Source organism: Elgaria multicarinata, chromosome 8 (genome assembly GCF_023053635.1).
Source record: "Elgaria multicarinata webbii isolate HBS135686 ecotype San Diego chromosome 8, rElgMul1.1.pri, whole genome shotgun sequence".
Classification (NCBI taxonomy): Eukaryota; Metazoa; Chordata; class Lepidosauria; order Squamata; family Anguidae; genus Elgaria; species Elgaria multicarinata.
Genome location: NC_086178.1, coordinates 75,669,769 through 75,689,538, shown reverse-complemented (window position 1 = coordinate 75,689,538; position 19,770 = coordinate 75,669,769). Strand labels below are relative to the sequence as shown.

Sequence of the window (19,770 nt, the reverse complement as noted above, 5' to 3'; positions counted from 1 at the left end):
GTCCATTAAGTCAAACCCCACTGAACCTGATACAAGGATTTTGATAGGCAGCAGCAAGCAGAATTCATATTGCAATGTGCAAGACACATGCTGATCAGAGAGTCTGCAATAAGAGCTTTTACAGCACTAAATACTGTGCTGGGATGGGGAGACTTTTTCTGTCAAGGGGCACATTCCATTGGGATTAATCCGTTGGGGACCACATACTGGTGGCTGGTGGTGGCACACCTTTTCTCTCTTTTTGCCAACCCCTTCTCTTGTACTTTCTTTCTGCTGCCCCATCCTCCCTCTCCCTGCTCTTCCCTTTGCTCTCTATTTCTATTCTTTCTCTCGTCTTCTCACCCCTCCCTACCCAGCAAGCTCCTTGGGGAGGGGCAGATTGCTCTTTCCAATGGTCAGGTCTAATCACTTCCAGGCAATTTCCCCCACTCCCAATTTCATTGCTCCATCCATTACAGCTGCCCACCCCCTGTCTGAATTGATGGCTTGAAGACAACTTCCCTCACTCACCTTCCTTCACTATGTGTCAGCTTCCCCCCATCCTGTCCCTTTCCATCCCGCTTTTAAGAGGGAGGGAGGACATGTGAACCACCTACCATAGTCTTGATCCTCCAAACCATTGATCAAAGGGTACCTTGCGTATACTGAAGTTTATCTTGTGTACACAGCCCTGGATACTCTGTGGTTATTTTTAAATTCTGTACACCAATAATTTTTTACTTAGCAAAGATCAAAAGATGAAAGCGTTCCTGATAGGCATACTCTCCGTTTAAGCCAATTAGCCAACTGGTCATAAAGCACTTCAGAGATATCAAGTTCCAACTGTAATTCAATTGGATGAAGTGTGTCAGAAACATAGTTTTGTAAAGAGACTTACTGGGCTGTAGAGTGAATGAAAGCTTGGTCCTTGGAGTTATTGGTGGAGGGATGTTTTGAGAAGGTGGTGATGGGGAAACAGAAAAACGTTTTTCACTTCCTATGACATTAATAACTTGGCTCTTTGGTCTTTGTGGTCTCAGTGGACTGATCTACATTGGGTTAAAAAAAAGGATTAGACCAACTTAAAGTAAATGTACACATTTACACCACATAGTACAAGACATCTAAGTTCTTGCAGCACCACTGCTAGATAGAAAGGAGCAAAGATTTCTTAGTAAGCTGTTGACCTTGTGATAAATACATTCCTAAAGGTATAATGTAACATCACAGTGACAAGAAAAAAGTTTTTTGTTTCAGTGCAGTATTGTTTAAGTTGACATCCTTGGCTTGTCCTCTTCTAAACACATTTCTGTTAAATATATTTTTGGAGGAGTTTCTTAGTTTTCTATACTAAAATAACATATGGTTATTTCTATGATAGTGACATCCAGTTATAAACTTAAGAAGAATTAAAAGATACACCAGTATGATTTTTAAGTAAGAATTATGGTCTTTTCTACTAGAAACATATTGTATGTAGTGTTGTGTTTTCTCTAAACTACAAAATATACTTGATAGAAGCACACAGAAGCAATGGAGTCAGGTTACCATCATAAACCATTTATATTAAGGTTTGTTCTTAAAATACCAATATTTTTGTGTTTGATGGGTTTTCTGTATTCTTACAGACACTGAACTAATTTCCTGTGCCAAGTGAACCACAAAACTCCTCAAATGTAACTGGTGAGGGGTACTGATCCATACACAATATGAATGTTCTTAGTAGATTATCATTGCTTTCCTATCACTGAATATTGGTGCATTTGATCTTGTGTTCTGCCACTGAAAGTCAAGTGAGCAGGAAGCACTATAAGAATGGACTCTTACGACCTCGAAGAAGCCATCAATTATTTTCTTATTTCAGCACATTTTCCCTTTCATGTATGTAGGCCCCTTAAGCTGGTTTGCCTGTTTTTGACAAAATACAAGAAATTGCCATGTAATTATCCATTTCTTGGTGCAAGTTGTACCTTGACATTTTTCCAATCTAAGGAATATCTTTCATGTCAACATTTTGTAAATGTGCACAAATAAGGTGCAATCGACAGAGATTAAAGTCAATGAGATTGTTGTCGTTCACTGCAGTAGGGATGTGAATTGCAACCACAGGCTTGCTTACTCTTATGGTACAGTGATATCAACAGATCCCTAAACACAATGAATTGTATTTAAAATCGTAACTACCCAATATAAGGGACTGATTTGCAACCTACTGAGTCTGAACAACAAAAACATCATCTTCCCTGGAGGAAAAAAACCAAAATAAAAGCTGAAAAAAATGTCTTTGCTTACTCCTTTCCCTTGAGCAGTTATAAAGCTGTTGACTCCTACTCTGCCTCCTTTGTCTGGTTAAAAGAAATTGGTGCCAGTGCAGAACAAAATTCAAAGCCACCTGGAGAAATCTAATCTTGTATCTAATATTTCCAGGAAAAGCCACAACAGGAAAAAAAATCACTTTAATGTCTGGACTATAAAATATCATCTACATAAATAAGATAAAATAATATATTGATCAGTTGTGACAGATTAGAAAATGCAGAAGAAGTGCACAGGAGAGGAATACCTAGCATAAAATGGCTCCTAAACATGGGAGTATTACTTGAGTTTAAAATACATATATACTTATTTATTTATTTATTTATTTATTACATTTTTATACCGCCCAATAGCCGAAGCTCTCTGGGCGGTTCACAAAAATTAAAACCACAGTAAAACACCCAACAGTTTAAAACACAATTACGAAATACAGTATAAAAAGCGCAACCAGGATAAAACCACACAGCAAAGTTGATATAGGATTAAAATACAGAGTTAAAACAGTAAAATTTAAATTTAAGTTAAAATTAAGTGTTAAAATACTGAGTGAATAAAAAGGTCTTCAGCTGGCGACGAAAGCAGTACAGTGTAGGCGCCAAGCGGACCTCTCTGGGGAGCTCGTTCCACAACCGGGGTGCCACAGCGGAGAAAGCCCTCCTCCTAGTAGCCACCTGCCTCACTTCCTTTGGCAGGGGTTCATGGAGAAGGCCCCCTGTAGATGATCTTAAGGTCCGGGTAGGTACATATGGGAGGAGGCGTTCCTTCAGATAACCTGGCCCCAAACCGTTTAGGGCTTTAAATGTTAATACCAGCACTTTGAATTGGGCCCGGACCTGGACTGGCAGCCAATGAAGTTGTAAAAGGACTGGCGTAATGTGATCTCGCCGGCCAGTCCCTGTTAATAACCTTGCTGCCCTGTTTTGCACCAGTTGAAGTTTCCGGACCGTTTTCAAAGGCAGCCCCACGTATAACGCATTGCAGTAATCCAAACGAGAGGTTATCAGAGCATGGATAACTGTAGCTAAGCTATCTCTGTCCAGATAAGGGCGCAGCTGGTATATCAGCCTGAGCTGATAAAAGGTGCTCTTTGCCACTGAGTTCACCTGTGCCTCAAGTGACAGTTCTGGATCGAAGAACACCCCCAAACTACGGACCCGATCCTTTAGGGAGAGTGCAACCCCGTCCAGGACAGGGCAAACATCACCTCGCCGGACAGAAGAACCACACGCTAACAGTACCTCCATCTTGTCTGGATTGAGTTTCAGTTTATTAGCCCTCATCCAGTCCATTACCGTGCCCAGGCACTGGTTCAGAACAGCCACTGCCTCACCTGGGTTTGATGAAAAGGAAAGGTAGAGCTGGGTATCATCCGCATATTGATGACACCTCAGTCCACATCTCCGGATAACCTCCCCCAGCGGCTTCATGTATATGTTAAACAGCATAGGGGATAAGATAGAGCCCTGTGGAACCCCATGGCTTAGGTGCCACGGCACAGAGCAATAATCCCCCAGCACCACCTTTTGGAATCGGCCATCCATGTAGGAGCGGAACCACTGCAACGCAGTACCTCCAACTCCCAGCTCAGACAACCTATCCAGAAGGATACCATGGTCGATGGTATCGAAGGCCGCTGAGAGGTCCAGGAGAACCAACAGGGTCGCACTCCCCCTGTCTCTCTCCCGACAGAGGTCATCCCACAGGGTGACCAAGGCAGTTTCCGTTCCAAAACCAGGCCTGAAGCCCGATTGAAATGGATCTAGATAATCCGTTTCATTCAAGAGTGCCTGGAGTTGTCCTGCAACCACCCGCTCAAGCACCTTGCCCAGGAAAGGGATATTAGCCACCGGCCTGTAGTTGTTAACATCCTCCGGGTCCAGATTAGGCTTCTTCAGGAGTGGTCTAATTACCGCCTCTTTTAAAGAGGCCGGCACCACTCCCTCTCTCAAGGAGGCATTTACAGCCTCCTGGACCCAGCCGGCGATCCCCTCCTTATTTGATGTAATGAGCCATGAGGGGCAAGGGTCAAGCACACAGGTGGTCGACCGGACTTGGCCAAGCACCTTGTCCACATCCTCGGGCCTCACTAACTGAAACTCATCCAATAAAACTGAACCGGACGGCGCTCTGAACACCTCTACTAGTGGAGCTGCATTAAGTGTGGTGTCCAATTCATGACGAATCTGAGCGACTTTATCTTCAAAGTGCCGTGCAAATTTGTCACAGCGTGCTACCGAGGGTTCCACCATCTCTTGCCCTGGCCCAGAGTGTAACAGGCCGCGAACCACCCGGAAAAGCTCCGCCGGACGACACTGAGAAGACGCAATGCTGGTGGAAAAGAACTGCCTCTTTGCCACCCTCACCGCCACAGAGTAGGCTCGATAGTGAGCTCTAACCCGTGTTCGATCAGACCCAGCACGAGTCTTCCTCCACCTGCGTTCTAGCCGTCTCCCCTCTTGCTTCATCGCCCTCAGCTCAGGTGTATACCAAGGAGCTGACCGGGCTCTGCTCAGAGGGAGAGGACACTTGGGCGCGATCGTGTCAACCGCCCGAGTCATCTCTGCATTCCACAGAGCGACCTGGGCTTCGACAGGAGCACTGGCCATATCAGCAGGAAAATCCCCCAGAGCCCTCTGGAATCCATCGGAGTCCATTAGCCTCCGGGGGCGGACCATTTTAATAGGCCCCCCACCCTTGCAGAGGGGAAAGGCCGCCGAGAGTCTAAACCTCAGTAGGAAGTGATCTGACCATGACAAGGGGGTAGATGTTAGTTCCCCCACTTCCAGATCACCATCCTCCTGCCCAGTCGAGAAAACCAGATCAAGCGTGTGTCCCTTTGTATGTGTTGTGCCGATGACATGTTGAGACAGCCCCATGGTTGTCATGGCAGCCATGAAGTCCTAAGCCGCTCCAGAGACAGCAGCCTCGGCATGGAAGTTGAGATCCCCCAGAACCACCATCCTGGGGGTTCTCAACACCAGGTCCGAGACAACCTCCGTCAGCTCAGGCAGGGAGACTGTGGGGCAGCGGGGTGGACGGTACACCAGCAGAATCCCTAATCTGTCTCGAGTACCCAACACACAGTACAGACACTCAAGATCAGCACTCGACTGAACAGGAAGCCTAGAGAGGGAGATTGTATTCCTATAGACCACGGCAACCCCCACTCCCCGGCCCTCGAGTCTGTGCTGGTGCTGCACCGAGTACCCAGGAGGGCAGAGCTGGGTGAGAGCAACTTGATGTTGCTATATCTTAGGATGAGATACTTGTCAAAGAACAGGGTACATAGCATCGCTGTTAGCAACAGAAACATTCATAGAAGGCAGAATAGTGAAAAGGATATTCAAGGCCTTGGACAACACAGAGCGATCCCTTATCTCAGACGCATTAGAAGTGTGATTTAGGAGTGGATGCTCCTATTTGGACCTCTTGAAATGCAAACTCCTGTGCAGTTTATCTGTGATGCCTCCTACTCCATATTCTGCTCCCCCAAGCATGTCTAATCAAGGTTGTTCACAATATCAGTCAATATTGTGGCCTAGGATTCAGGAAACCAAACAATTATACTTTGGGGGATATACTACAGTTGAAGTTTAAAAGAAGTAATTTCAGCTTGGTTCAAAATCAGGCTAATTCAACTTTTGGTAATGTGTTTGGCACACCTGAGCCTTCTGCTGTGTTGACAAGAGAGTTCTCAACACCCAGCCCTTATATACTAGTCAGGCCTTAGCTAGACCTAAGGTTTATCCTGGGGTCGTCCCTGCCTGCTCCCGGGATATGCTGTGTGTCATTTACATGAAACAGGGATGACCCTGGGATGATCCCGGGATAAACCTTATCCTGGGATAAACCTAAGGCCTTAGTTTCAACTTCTCTTTGAATCCTTGCAGGCCCCATACTTGTGCTAGGATTACACAGGCACAGGTGGGAGGTTGTGTTGACCTTTAACAGTGATATTGTGAGAGCTATACCTGTAACAGTTGTGCATTTTGACACAGCTCTCAAAGATTGTGATGGGCCTGCTAGCTGAGGAAAGGATACTATTTTCCCAGAAACAGCTCAAAGACACTGCAGAACTTCTTGAGATTAGTGAATTGTTTCTTGAGATTAGTGATTGTGGAGGCCCTTGGGATAAGAGAACATACTTAGGGCCTGATGGGATGCCCTAAGAGCCAACTGGACTCCCTGGCTGCCACTTGTGTATCCCTATATTAGATGCTATCTGGGGTTAACCACATAAATAATGCCCTATTTCTGCTATTTCACTCTGTTACTGCTATTTATGATTTATAAAGCACATTTAATTTGCAAGCTTCTTTACAATGTTTATTGTACCACTCTGAAGATAAGGAACCGAAGCTGAATAATGGTGACTTGCCTAAGGCCACACAATGGGCCCATTTCAGAGTTTGCACTTGAACGTCTGAGAAAGCTGTGGTGCCTCATTCCCACATGCAAATCAACAAGTGATGAGCATGCATGTATGAACTACCCACAGGCAAAAATAAGTCTGCATGTCCTAACTAATACCTTCTATGGGTGTGTATGCCATTGTTGTTGTTTTTTGTGAACCGCCCAGAGAGCTCCGGCTATTGGGCGGTATAGAAATGTAATAAATAAATAAATAAATAAATAAATAAATTGTTTATAAATGTAAAGAATATGCAGTAAGATGCAGCCACCATTTTTTAATTACTCAAATAGAAATACACTGTATTTCTATTTGAAATACAGTGTTCTGTATGGTAGTATGTTCTGTATGGTAGTATGTTCTGTATGGTAGAATTTTAAATGTGATTAATTGCACTTGCAAGAAAGCTAAATGGTGAACCACTATCATAGATCTATACCATTATATCTTTAGCTGACCAATAGCACACTTATGGCTAGTTTCTGCTTGGGTGGAGAGGCCTATATAACAATAATAATAATAATAATAATAATAATAATAATAATAATAATAATAATAATAAAATTATTTCTTACCCGCCTCTCCCTTTGGATCGAGGCGGGGAACAACATTAGAACAGGAATCAATACATCTTAAAAATTCATGATTTAACATTGATCTGGATAGGCCTGCCGGAAAAGGCTAGTCTTTAAAGCTGCCTTAAAATCACACAGAGAGTTAATTTTACGAATCTCCTCCGGCAGGCCATTCCACAATCTGGGGGTGACAGAAGAAAAGGTCCTCTGGGAAACTGATGTCAGCCTAGTTTTAGCTGACTGAAGTAAGTTCACCCCAGAGGACCTGAGTGTGTGGGGCGTACTATATGGGAGAAGGCGATCCCGCAGGTAACCTGGACCCAAACCATTTAGGGCTTTAAAGGTAATGACCAACACTTTGTACTTTGCCCAGAAACTAATTGGCAGCCAGTGGAGTGATTTTAATGTTGGGGTAATATGCTCACCCCTAGATGTACTGGTGACCAACCTTGCTGCCATATTTTGAACTAGTTGAAGTTTCTGAACTAGATACAATGGTAGCCCTATGTAGAGCGCATTGCAGAAGTCAAGCCTTGAGGTTACCAGCGCATGCACTACTGTCTTTATTTCTTCTGGCTCTAAGAAAGGGCGCAGCTGGCATATCAGCCAAAGCTGATAGTAGGCACTCCTGGCCGTCGCATCCATCTGGGCTGTCATTTGGAGCGACGGATCCAGGCGCACCCCCAAACTGCGAACACAGTCTTTCAGGGGGAGTGTAGTCCCATCCAGAACTGGCTGACACACCTCCAAACCTAGGTCAGAGCCCTTGACAGCAAGCACCTCTGTTTTGTCTGGATTCAGCTTCAGTTTGTTTTTCCTCATCCAGCCCATTACTGCCTCCAAGCATTTATTCAGAGGACACACACTATCTTTAGCTGACGCTGTTATTGAAAGCATAGAGAAATATATTTGGGTGTCATCAGCATACTGATAGCACCCCGCCCTATGCCTCCGGATGATCTCTCCCAGCGGTTTCATGTAGATGTTAAACAGCATTGGGGATAGGATGGCACCTTGTGGTACGCCATACAACAGCTCCTTTTTTGAGGAGCAACTATCCCCAAGCATCACTATCTGGAATCTACCTGAGAGGTAGGACCGGAACCACTGGAGCACAGTGCCCCCGATTCCCAAACCCCTCAGGCGTTCCAGAAGGATACCACTGTCAATGGTATTGAAAGCCGCTGAAAGGTCCAAAAATACCAGCAGGTACACACTCCCCCTGTGTGCGGAGATCGTCCACTAAGGCAACCATAGCTGTCTCAACTCCGTATGCTGCCCTTAAGCCAGTTTGAAATGGGTCTAGAAAATCTGTATCATCCAAGACTGCTTGGAGTTGGAAGGCAACTGCCCTCTCAATCACCTTGCCCAAAAATGGAAGATTTGATACCAGTCTGTAATTATTAAGGTCCAGGGTGTCCAGGGAGGGCTTTTTTAGAAGCGGCCGTATCACTGCTTCCTTTAAACATGGTGGAAAACTCCCCTCCCTGAGAGATGCATTAACAATATGTTGTAGTTGTAGTCTAACTGCATTTCCTCCCTGGGCGACCAGCCAAGAAGGACAGGGATCGAGAGGACAAGTTGTCTTCCTTACTCGTCCAAGCAGCTTGCCCACATCATCAGTACTCACCAACTGAAACTGATCCAGTGTAATCCTACTCACAGAGTTGCTGGACACTTCAGCTTCAGCTTCTGTTATAACGATGGCATCTAAATTGGCTCTTATCCGAGAAATTTTATCTGTGAAATGATCATTAAATGCATCACAGCGCACTACCGAAGGCTCTAAAACTGGGTTCAGGGGAGGAGGTGCCTGAGTTAGACCCCTCACCACCCTAAACAGTTCTGCTGGACGTGAATTCGCAGACGCAATGAGGTCAGAGAAGAAAGCTTTCTTCGCTGCTCGTGTTGCCGCCCCATAGGAACGAAGATGTTCTCTATGACGTGCCTAGTTGGATATGAGACGAGTTTTCCTCCATCGGCGCTCCAGTCGTCGATCTTCCTGCTTCAACTTCCTGAGATCTTCTGTGTACCAAGGTGCCCGATTGGAAGCAGGTCGGAGAGGATGTTTGGGGGCAATCGTGTCGATAGCCCTAGTTAGGTCTTGATTCCATCTATTGACCATGGCTTCAACAGGATCGTCGACAATACCAGCCATAGCAGCCTCTAAGGCTTTCTGGAATCCAAGAGGATCCATCAGTCTTCGAGGGCGGACCATCTTAATAGGTCCGCCACTCCTGCAGGGGCGGATGGTAGCCATGATATATATGTCTCTGTCTACCAAAAACAAATTCTCCGCTTATTCAGAGAGCCACAACTTCTTTTGTACCTTATATTTTCTTAACCTATTGTTATGTTTTCCTCTTAGGGAAGGAGGCTATTGCAACATAGACCCTTTGAACACATCAGAGTAAAAAAGGTTTCCGGCTACAGCAGAGGAGATGGGAAGCAGGGCCATCAGCTCTGCTGAAAGACCAGCTTCATTAGACTCCTCCTCTCCATGAACTGTTTCCATTACAACTGGTCATTATAAGAAGTACTATTAAACTTTAACAACTGGTGCTCGAGTTTCTGTTTTTCTGTTTGTGTCATGTCTTTTAGATTATAACCCTGTGGGCAGGAACTGTTCTGTTTTATTGATTGTGTGTAAGTCAATCTGGAAGCTGTTTCGCCTGAAGGGTGGGATGAAAAAACCTTTAAATGATAATAAATAAATAAATAAATAACGGCAATACAACAGCCCACTTGACAATGCAACTATTTTTGCCAACATAAGCAGATCCTGTCACTGCATGGCAGAGATCCATGAGGAACCTGTCCTTGTAGATTATTTTACCACATGCCTTGTTGTCTCACCAACACCTGGCCAGAAAGGTTGAAAAGTAACAGAGCACATGCTGATATGGCAGCGAGACTCATGGTGAGCACATCCCCAAGATTCTACGAAGATCTCTGCTACAAAACGGTTGTCATAACTCCACCTCGTGGTTGGATGTATATATGTGTGTGTTATTTCAATATGTACCTGATTATTTCTTAAAGAAGCTCAAGGTAGCACACATGGATGTTATCCTCTGAGAAATGGGGATGGTTGAGTAGGGATTTGAATTTAGGCCTCTAATCTAGTCTATTCCACCATGCTGGCTCTTCAAGCACAGTGGTGTAGGAACTAGCTCTGCTTGTGATTGTATTGCAATGAAGTTGTGTGTGTTTTATTTCAGCTTGCAGGTTTTTAACTTATTATATAGTATTCAGGGTCACTAGTGTTAATTAATATTTCAGAAAACACTTTCTTCAATTATACAGGTCCTAAGAGACTGCTAATCTAAAATGGAAATATGACTTGTTCTTTTTTCCTTCTTTTAGTCTAGTGAAAACAAAATCAGCGGCTAGTAATTTTGCTTGGCATTAAATCAATAAAGCATACAGCCTTTCATTCTGATGTTTGACAAAGACTTGATCATATCACTGGTCTGAACAGCACGCTCTGGAATGAATGTGAGGTTATAACACAGTGGTTTGTCTACTACATAGAAAGAATCTACATAACGAATCTAAGGAACCATTGCTACTAATAGTAAATACTAAAGCAGTAAAACAATATTTGCAGAGCGGATCAAAATCATACAAGAACGCTTTAATTAGGAACAATTTTCTCTTTATAAAATCTACCACATCTTTGTTCTTGATCACCCAGTTAAATTACCATTGCAATTTACCAAGTGCATAGCTTGAAATGTCTCATTAATTCATGTTTTAAGAACTATGAAATTTCTACAATTAAATACTTTACAAAAAATACTGATGAACATTAATCATTGAGGGCAGGCCTGACAAGGTGAATGGAGAAACTGACCAGGGACTACATGGCCCTCTAGAACTTGAATCTATATACTAGGCAGAAAATGAACTGATACTTGTTGAAAAATAACATATTTCAGAGAGCTGTTTATAGCAAATAAAGGCATATGCCCAGCCCTAACTTTCAATTCACCAATAGTTCAAACCATGCATGTTTTCCCCTCTGTTCGATGGATTTTAAATCAGTAAAATGGGCTTGCATTAATTCATCCCATAAACATTCCCTCTGATAGTGAACTCAGCTAGCCTAGTGGTTATCAACTAAAGGTGACCCAAAAATAAGGCAGCAGTTTCTACTGATAGAATGACTATCTAAATCAGGAATCTCCCAGGTCAAGGACCATAGTTCCTTTTGGGAGAAGTTCCTGAAGACTGCATAGCAGTGGTAGGCGGGGCAAAGCAAAGGGGGTGGGGACAACCCATCCCCCCAAACACCAGCAGATTTTAACTTAAAGCTCTTATTGCCAGTAACTAAGCTTTAGGAGAAGCATTTCAACCTTTCAGAATTGGGGGTGGGATGGGGAATGCACAAAAGCCAGGAAACTACCAAATGGTTAGAGCTGGTAGAAAAGGGGGCGTGGCCTTTTGGGGCATCCAGGAAAGCTGGATTTTGCATTTGATACACAGGAGTAAAAGAAAAGAAAAAGGAAAGTTAAAAATAACCCAAACGGTCCAACAAGGATCTGTGAGCTTGAAGGTACCAAGATAAGAAAAAGTAACTCAGCTCATTTGACTAGAGGAGGAACTTCTGGGTACAAACTGAACACTAAAGAACACTTTATAGCTTCAAGAAAGCTATAAAGCTATAAAGACTGATCTCTTCTGGCAGGCCTATCCAGTGGAATTTTAAGATGTTTTTAAAATGTTTTTTTAGGATGTTTTTTAGGATGTTTTTAACAATGTATATTATGTTTTAATTAAGTATTATGTATTTTATTGTTTATTGTTGTTCCCCACCTCGATCAAAATGGAGAGGCGGGCAAGAAATAAAATTATTATTATTATTATTATTATTATTATTATTATTACCTGTCCTTGCTGCTACTTTTTGATTGGGAGAGGACTCTCATACATACTGCTACCCAATCACAGCTATGCTCAAGCCTTTGAGTTCTCTAATGATTGTATAGGTAATTATCACTTCTGCCCTGTAAGCAAAACAAGGACGAGGTCTAAAAGAACTAGTCATTTGGTGTGACTTACCAATTTAATTTATGGTGAACAGTTGAGACACAGAATGTAAGCTTGTTCAATAATGGCTGAGTGAGAAGAAAAACTAAGGGCAGGGCCTTAAAGAGAAAAATGACCCACTCAAGTCCCTAACAGATGTTAATAAATGTCTTGGAGGAGGGCAACTAGAATTAGGTGTACCATGTGGTTAAAGAAACCCTTCCTGAGTTAGATAGGGGGACATTTCAAGAGAAATAGGACCCTTTCTCTCTTTCCCACTCTGTAGAGCTATATAAACCCACCCACTCCAAATGCTCTGGTTCAGGACTGGCTACCAGGCCCAAACCTGAATCCTCTGTGATATGTAGCTCAGCAGGGAAAGGCCTTGGTGCCCAGGAAGCTATTATCCCTCCCCGTTTGCCTACTGAGGACCCTGAAAAACATCATGAGGCTTTTGGTAGCTGGAGCCCTGAACAAGAACACTCTTATGAAGGGCAGTACACAATGTCTTACATAAATATTAAAAGAAACATAAATATTAAAAGAAATAGGTGGTGGAGATATTCTGTAAAATATTGTTCCAGGTCTCAAGTGTGCCGAAAACAATGACAATGCTCCTACCCCCGAACTCATAATATACCAAGAAATGTTGCCCAGCTGTTTCCTCTTAGCATATCAGTTATAGGAAACATTCTTCTTCCAAGTAAAACAATTTAAAGCAAGTCACACTTTAGCCTTAAACTATTATTATTATTATTATTATTATTATTATTTATTTATATAGCACCATCGATGTACATGGTGCTGTACAGATAACACAGTAAATAGCAAGACCCTGCCGCATAGGCTTACAATCTAGTAAAGTTGTAGTAAACAATAAGAAGGGAAAGAGAATGCAAACAGGCACAGGGAAGTGTAAACAGGCACCGGGAAGGGTGAAGCTAACAGTATAGAGTCAGAACAAACTCAAAGTTTAAAAGCTATAGGGAAAAGAAAAGTTTTTAGCTGTGTTTTAAAAGCTGTGATTGAGTTGGTAGTTCTCAGGTGTTCTGGAAGAGCATTCCAGGCATGAGGGGCAGCAGAGGAAAATGGACGAAGCCGAGCAAGGGAAGTAGAGACCCTTGGGCAGGCAAGAAGCATGGCATCAGAGGAGCGAAGAGCACGAGCGGGGCAATAGTGTGAGATGAGAGAGGAGAGATAGGCAGGAGCTAGACCGTGAAGAGCTTTGAAGGTCAACAGGAGAAGTTTATATTGGATTCTGGAATGAATTGGGAGCCAATGAAGAGATTTCAGAAGCGGAGTGACATGGTCAGAGCGGCGGGCCAGGAAGATGATCTTAGCGGCAGAGTGGTGGACAGAGACCAGCGGACTGATGTGAGACGAGGGGAGGCCAGAGAGGAGGAGGTTGCAGTAGTCCAACCGAGAGATAACCAGTGCGTGAACGAGAGTCTTGGCAGAAGAGACAGACAAAAATGGTCGAATCCTGGCAATATTATACAGGAAGAAACGACAAGATTTAGCTACTGCCTCGATATGAGGAATAAAGGAGAGCGAGGAATCAAATATAAAGCCAAGGCTACGAGTTTCCTTGACCGGAGTAAGCGTGACATCGTTGACAGTAAGAGAGAATGAGAGGTGAGGAGAAGGTTTAGGAGGGAAAACAAGCAGTTCAGTTTTTGCCATGTTAAGCTTCAAGCGACGATGAAGCAGCCAAGCTGAGATATCTGAAAGACATGCCGAGATACGATCGTGAACATCAGGAGAAAGTTCCGGAGATGAGAGGTATAGTTGTGTGTCATCGGCATACAGGTGATATTGGAGGCCATGAGATTGAATAAGTTTACCCAAGGGCAGCATGTATAGAGAAAACAGCAGCGGGCCAAGCACCGAGCCTTGCGGAACCCCTACTGAAAGGGGAAAGGAGGAGGACGAGCTGCCGTTAGCCGACACGCTGAAAGAGCGACCCTCTAGATAGGAGGCAAACCAGTTATAGACAGAGCCACAGAGTCCAAGGTCATGGAGGGAATCTAAGAGAAGATCGTGATCAACCGTGTCAAAGGCTGCAGTTAGATCAAGGAGAATAAGGACGGAATAATGGCCCTTAGACTTGGCAGTGAGAAGATCATTGGTGATCTTGGTAAGGGCTGTTTCAGTGGAATGCAGAGGACGGAATCCAGATTGAAAGGGATCCAGAGCAGAGTTACTAGAGAGAAAGTCAAGACAGCGAGAGTAGACCACACGTTCCAGAATCTTTGAGACAAGGGGCAACAGAGAGACAGGTCGGTAGTTAGACAGAGAAAGTCGATCAAGAGTGGGTTTTTTGAGAATGGGAGAGACAGTAGCATGTTTAAAAGCAGAGGGAAATGAGCCAGAGGACAGGGAAGAAACTACTTGGCATTATATTACTGAAACTCTTAAAGACATTAGTGAGTACCTATAAAAGCAGTTTGATTAATTAACCTTTTTGGAGCATTTTGTTTCTGCTACACGTCAGAATAAATCTGCCACCTTTTAACTCTAAAGCATTTAAAGTTAACCTGGACACTGTGTAGCTTGCCAAATAGATTGAAAATAGTGAAATGTGGAATTCGTTTTCTTTAAGTGGGATATTCCTCTTCTTATGGAAAGGAAATATTATACCTTATGGGCCTCAAGGCTCTTTATCTTGATGAAAGGCTGGAGGTTGCAGAAAGGAAAGGGGGAAAGAGTGCATTCTTTTACAGTCTCAGAGTATCCCTCAAAGCATCTGAGGACCTTCAAACTGCATATATAGATATGATTGGTTCATTATTCTCTCCCAATCCAGAGGTTGTGACTGTAGGTATCCAAGGAAAGTTTTCAAAGAGGAAGCTGTTACTATCACACCACCTTTCAAGTTGAGGAGAATGCATGCTCCTTTATACGCCTTTATCTCATGCTCATAAGTGGTGACACATCTGGGAAGTGGCACACAACATTAGAATTTTAAGGGATCGACATCACATGGGGAACCTACATGAGTAGGCTTCAGATATTATCCCTCCAACTTGTGAAGAATGTCCGAATAGAGCAGCAGTGTTAACTCAACTACATATTCAATTGAGAATCATCAAGTGGAGAATATATGTAAGTGAATCAGCCGTAAGAGAACCATGGAATCAGTGAAAGCCAATGAGTACAATACTGGGATTGGATCAACGATAGCCAGTTTCATGTTCCTGCCCAGTTATGCCATTCTTAATGTTTTGGAAATGGAAATAGACAAAATGGCCACAGACACATTGCTGCTCAACAGAAATAATGTTGACTGTGAAATAGGTCCCCTTGAAATGAGATGCACAACATTTATCCAGACTAGTGTTTTTAAACGATTGTGGGATGCCTACTCTAACTGATAGATAAACTGCATTCTTAGAAAATAAATATATTTAATAATGTTACAATAATGTAACAAAACAGCCTTGCTTTGGATACATGAGCAGCCTGATCCTATGGACAGCTGCAATGGCAGAAGCAGCAGACTGTAGCTAGCATTGCTCCCCTGGCAAGGCGACACCACCTCCAAATCTTTATTTGTACTTTAGGCTGGTACAAAGGGCAGGACAAACCTTGACTAGCTGCTCTTCTGGTGGGCCTGAGAGACCCATAGGATACTGAAAAAATGCACCAAGCCCAGCTTCTTGCACAGGTGTTTTGAACATAGCAGTACTGAGCGGCGGGAGATTGGGATGGGGCAGAGGGGCATATTTCATCAAACATTGGCACCCGACATGTGCTAAATTCATCTTTGCCACTTGACAAGATGGATATGTAAGAGCTATTGCCTAAAACTAAAGTCTGGGTCAGTTATAATTACCGTTTCTGAAAGTATCACTGCTTCAGACTGTTGTGTGGAAATATCTGTAGATTTAAATTCTTTTTCAAATATCTCTTGGTGCTTGCTGTTCCTCTTTTCTTTCTTCTTCTCCTTCTTGTCTCTGTCTGGATCATCTTTGTCCAACTTATCTTGTGACCGAGAATGCATTTTTTTGGGCAGAAGAGGCTCAAGCACAAACCTGAAGGATATTAATATTTAGTAAGACCACTACACCTCAATGTACAACGTCAGCATAACTTCAGTCCATCATCCCTCTGTCCATCAAGTGAACTTAAAGGTAAAACAATGGCGAGGTAGAAGAGCTGAAAACATTTGTCTGCCATGTTCACATTTACAGCAGAGCACAGTATGGAACAGCTTTGAAAAGTCATGTAGTAGGTTAACAGCACAATCCTATACATGTCTATTCAGGGCTATACTACACACTATTTGTGCAGCTGATCCTTGCCATTTTAGTTTACTGTAAGTGTGTAGGGCCAGTGGTGCCAATGGAGTTCCCACCACCATTTTTTTTTTTAGCCCTGGTAGTGGTGGTGGTGAGGAATACTGGGAGGGGAAGGGGAAAGTGTCTTAATGGGAAGGCTTAAACCTCCTCTACCCATGTACAGTGATCCTGATCCAGATCAGGGCCCGTGTGCTTACACGATAGTAAATAAAATAGCAAGGATCAGATGCATATTTAGCCTTCAGAAGTATGTCCCATGAAGTCCAATGAGACTTACTCCCACGTAAGTGTGTATGGAAAGATTATTATTTATGAATAAAGTTTACAACTCAATACACATTATGAACTGAAACATCCATATGCCTTATTTGATAAAACCATAGTTTGTAACTGTGGCGTCACCAGCTTCTGTGACATCTACTATCAAACCTCTACTTCGCTGCCACCACCCTATTATTTATCTTCTAAAAGAATGAGGGAATCGTCAACCTTTGTGTGTGAGTGTGTATTGTCCACATGAAATAACATAAGTGACTGAGCAGATGTGGTTGTGAAACAAAATAAGAACAAAGTTTATTCATATAGGAAAATATTTTAAATGACATTTTAAGATTATTCTACTTTATCCACATACATCTCCCTCCCTCAACCTCCCAGGGAATACTAACCACCTCCAAATCCTATAACCCCACTTTTCTTAATACTATCTTGAAATAAGCCTCTACTAAACCTCACACACTCCTACTCTCACTAACTCCTTAAGCCTGACTCCTCTAACTCTGACTGACTCTTCTAACTAACTGCCCAATTGTCAAACTGCCCTCTCACTCCCCCTCCTCTCTCTCCATTCAAATCAACCAACCAATCAGACGACACCATTCACAGGGCTCACCATTCTAACTCCCCCTCCCACTTACTTACCATTTCCTGAAAATAAAAGAATTGGCCACAGCAAATCCAAACCTGAACCATATATAAAGAATCTAATCTAATATAATATCCACATATAAAGAATCTAACACAAATTATCATTTCGTCACAGTAACAATTTAGGGTGAAACAATACATTAGGTTATTTACACGTTTAAAATACACCCTAAAAGCAGCCAGGATTATTTTGAAGAAAAAAGCAGTTGTGCTTTTGTCTCAAATCTTGAATATTTCCCTGATCCACATCAGGGCCCCAAGCCATTTTCCTATCAACCCACTCCTTTCCTGCTATTTACCTGCTGAGGTACAAATACCAGTGGGGGCAGGGGATTTTAGCATGAAACTGTAATGTCCTCCCACCCCTATCTGGAAGAGGACCCCGCAGCTGCTTTTCCTTCTAAATACGAGTGGCCAATTTAAACACTCTTTTTAAAAAGTGTGAATAATGTAATATGTCATTTGGCCCTTAGAAATATAAATTAACAAACTCTGTGTGTACATGTGGAAATAAAAAAAGTGAAACATATTTATAGGGAATGGTATTAAAGGCAAAACTGAAGTACTTTGGCCACATAATGAGAAGACAGGATACTCTGGAGAAGAGGCTGATGCTAGGGAAAGTGGAAGGCAAAAGGAAGAGGGGCCGACCAAGGGCAAGATGGATGGATGATATTCTGGAGGGGACAGACTTGACCTTGGGGGAGCTAGGGGTGGCGACAGCCGACAGAAAGCTCTGGCGTGGGCTGGTCCATGAAGTCACGAAGAGTCGGAAGTGACTGAACGAATAAACAACAACCAATGTATGTATGTATGTATGTATAATATATTATGTAATAATGGTAACATGGGGATATGATCAATTGAGGCAGGATCTGGTCCTCCCACAAAGAAGCATATATTAAAACTGCACAGTCAACTGCTCTCCTCAACCTGCTGCAATTCATTATTGGTTCCTGTGTGAACAGAGAAGGGAAGGAGGGATATGTGGCTCGTCAGAGAGAAAGGTTGGGAAAGAATTGCTTGGTCTTCTGATTTAGTTCAAAGAGCTCTCACCAGGCAAATGATTATTTCAGCTCTTTAGATTGTCCTCTCTCCCAGCTCTGAAGGGAAGCAACAGGCAAAGAATACGGTCCCTGACTTTATGTTTGAAAGACCTGTATTCTGAAGCATTCTTTTTAAAAATAAATAAAAATAAATTAACATTTTTAATTAGTACAAACCAAGATGTACAAGATTCAGGAGCAATTGTCCTAATATGTCTGAGACCAGAGTTGAAATTCATCAGCTAGCCTTAATAAAACCTTAATTTTGATATTAGAAGTAAAGAAAAGAGGCTAAGTAAGTGTCCTTCGGCGAAGGGATTTTTCTGACCCAAGATTGCTTTGTAATCTACCTTCAAATTTTAATATACAGGGGAAAAACACAAAGAGTGTATAAAGTAAATACCTTTGGTATCTAAAGAGTATAACTATATATGCATAGCAATCTTTCATAGCCAAGGTTTGACATTCATACAAACCCAACAAAGGAATACAGAGAAGATGCTATAGTATGTATTTGAAGGCACCTACCCATCAGAGCCAGGTCTAGAAGGAGCACTGTCAGATGAGATTGAGGAAACTGAAGCAATAGACAGTGGCCTCGAAGATGAAGGCATTGTGAATGATCTAACCATAGATCTTGGCCGACTGCCTCGTCTATCATCCACACTTGTTGGCTACAAAAAGAGCAAACATAATTCTTCTGTTAGTAGATCACAAGCAAAGATGTGAATGCAACGTATCATGGCTTTAGGAGCCCATCATTTCATAAAAGATGCACTGTTATTTAGGTCACATACACACATTAAAGTGTGTGTGTGTGTGGATATGCACACACACAGAGAGAGAGTACTTGATGTAATTTAAATGGAGAAAAATGTTATAGAAAGAAAATTACTACTGTGGCACATAAATTTAGTTTCAGAGAAAGATGTAGACAAAATAGAAACATTTAAAACGTTTTTATATATACAGGGATATTTTACAGTGCTGAATATTTATTCAACGTTTCTTAGCCACTAATAACTGATATATGCACAAAATAATTGAACTCATCCAACAAAAATAGGAATCCCATGCTGTTTGATCACAGGTAAATTTTCCGCCCTGTCAAATAGTAGGAGGCTGGTGCTTTACAAGACAGACAGAAGTGATAAAACACCATCAGTTCTGACAGGTCTTAGCTG

General features: G+C 42.6%; 1 protein-coding gene across 1 annotated transcript in view; it reads right to left on the bottom strand.

Moving 5' to 3' along the window:
• The window catches only part of DOCK1 (dedicator of cytokinesis 1), a 427,979-nt gene that overhangs the window by 11,522 nt on the left and 396,687 nt on the right, over positions 1-19,770 (bottom strand). The window contains exons 48-50 of the mRNA XM_063132809.1: positions 19,115-19,260; positions 16,148-16,346; positions 878-1,028 (exon numbers count right to left, since the gene is read on the bottom strand). Coding sequence (XP_062988879.1) covers positions 878-1,028; positions 16,148-16,346; positions 19,115-19,260 — 496 coding nt within the window. The remainder of the gene's footprint in view (positions 1-877; positions 1,029-16,147; positions 16,347-19,114; positions 19,261-19,770) is intronic.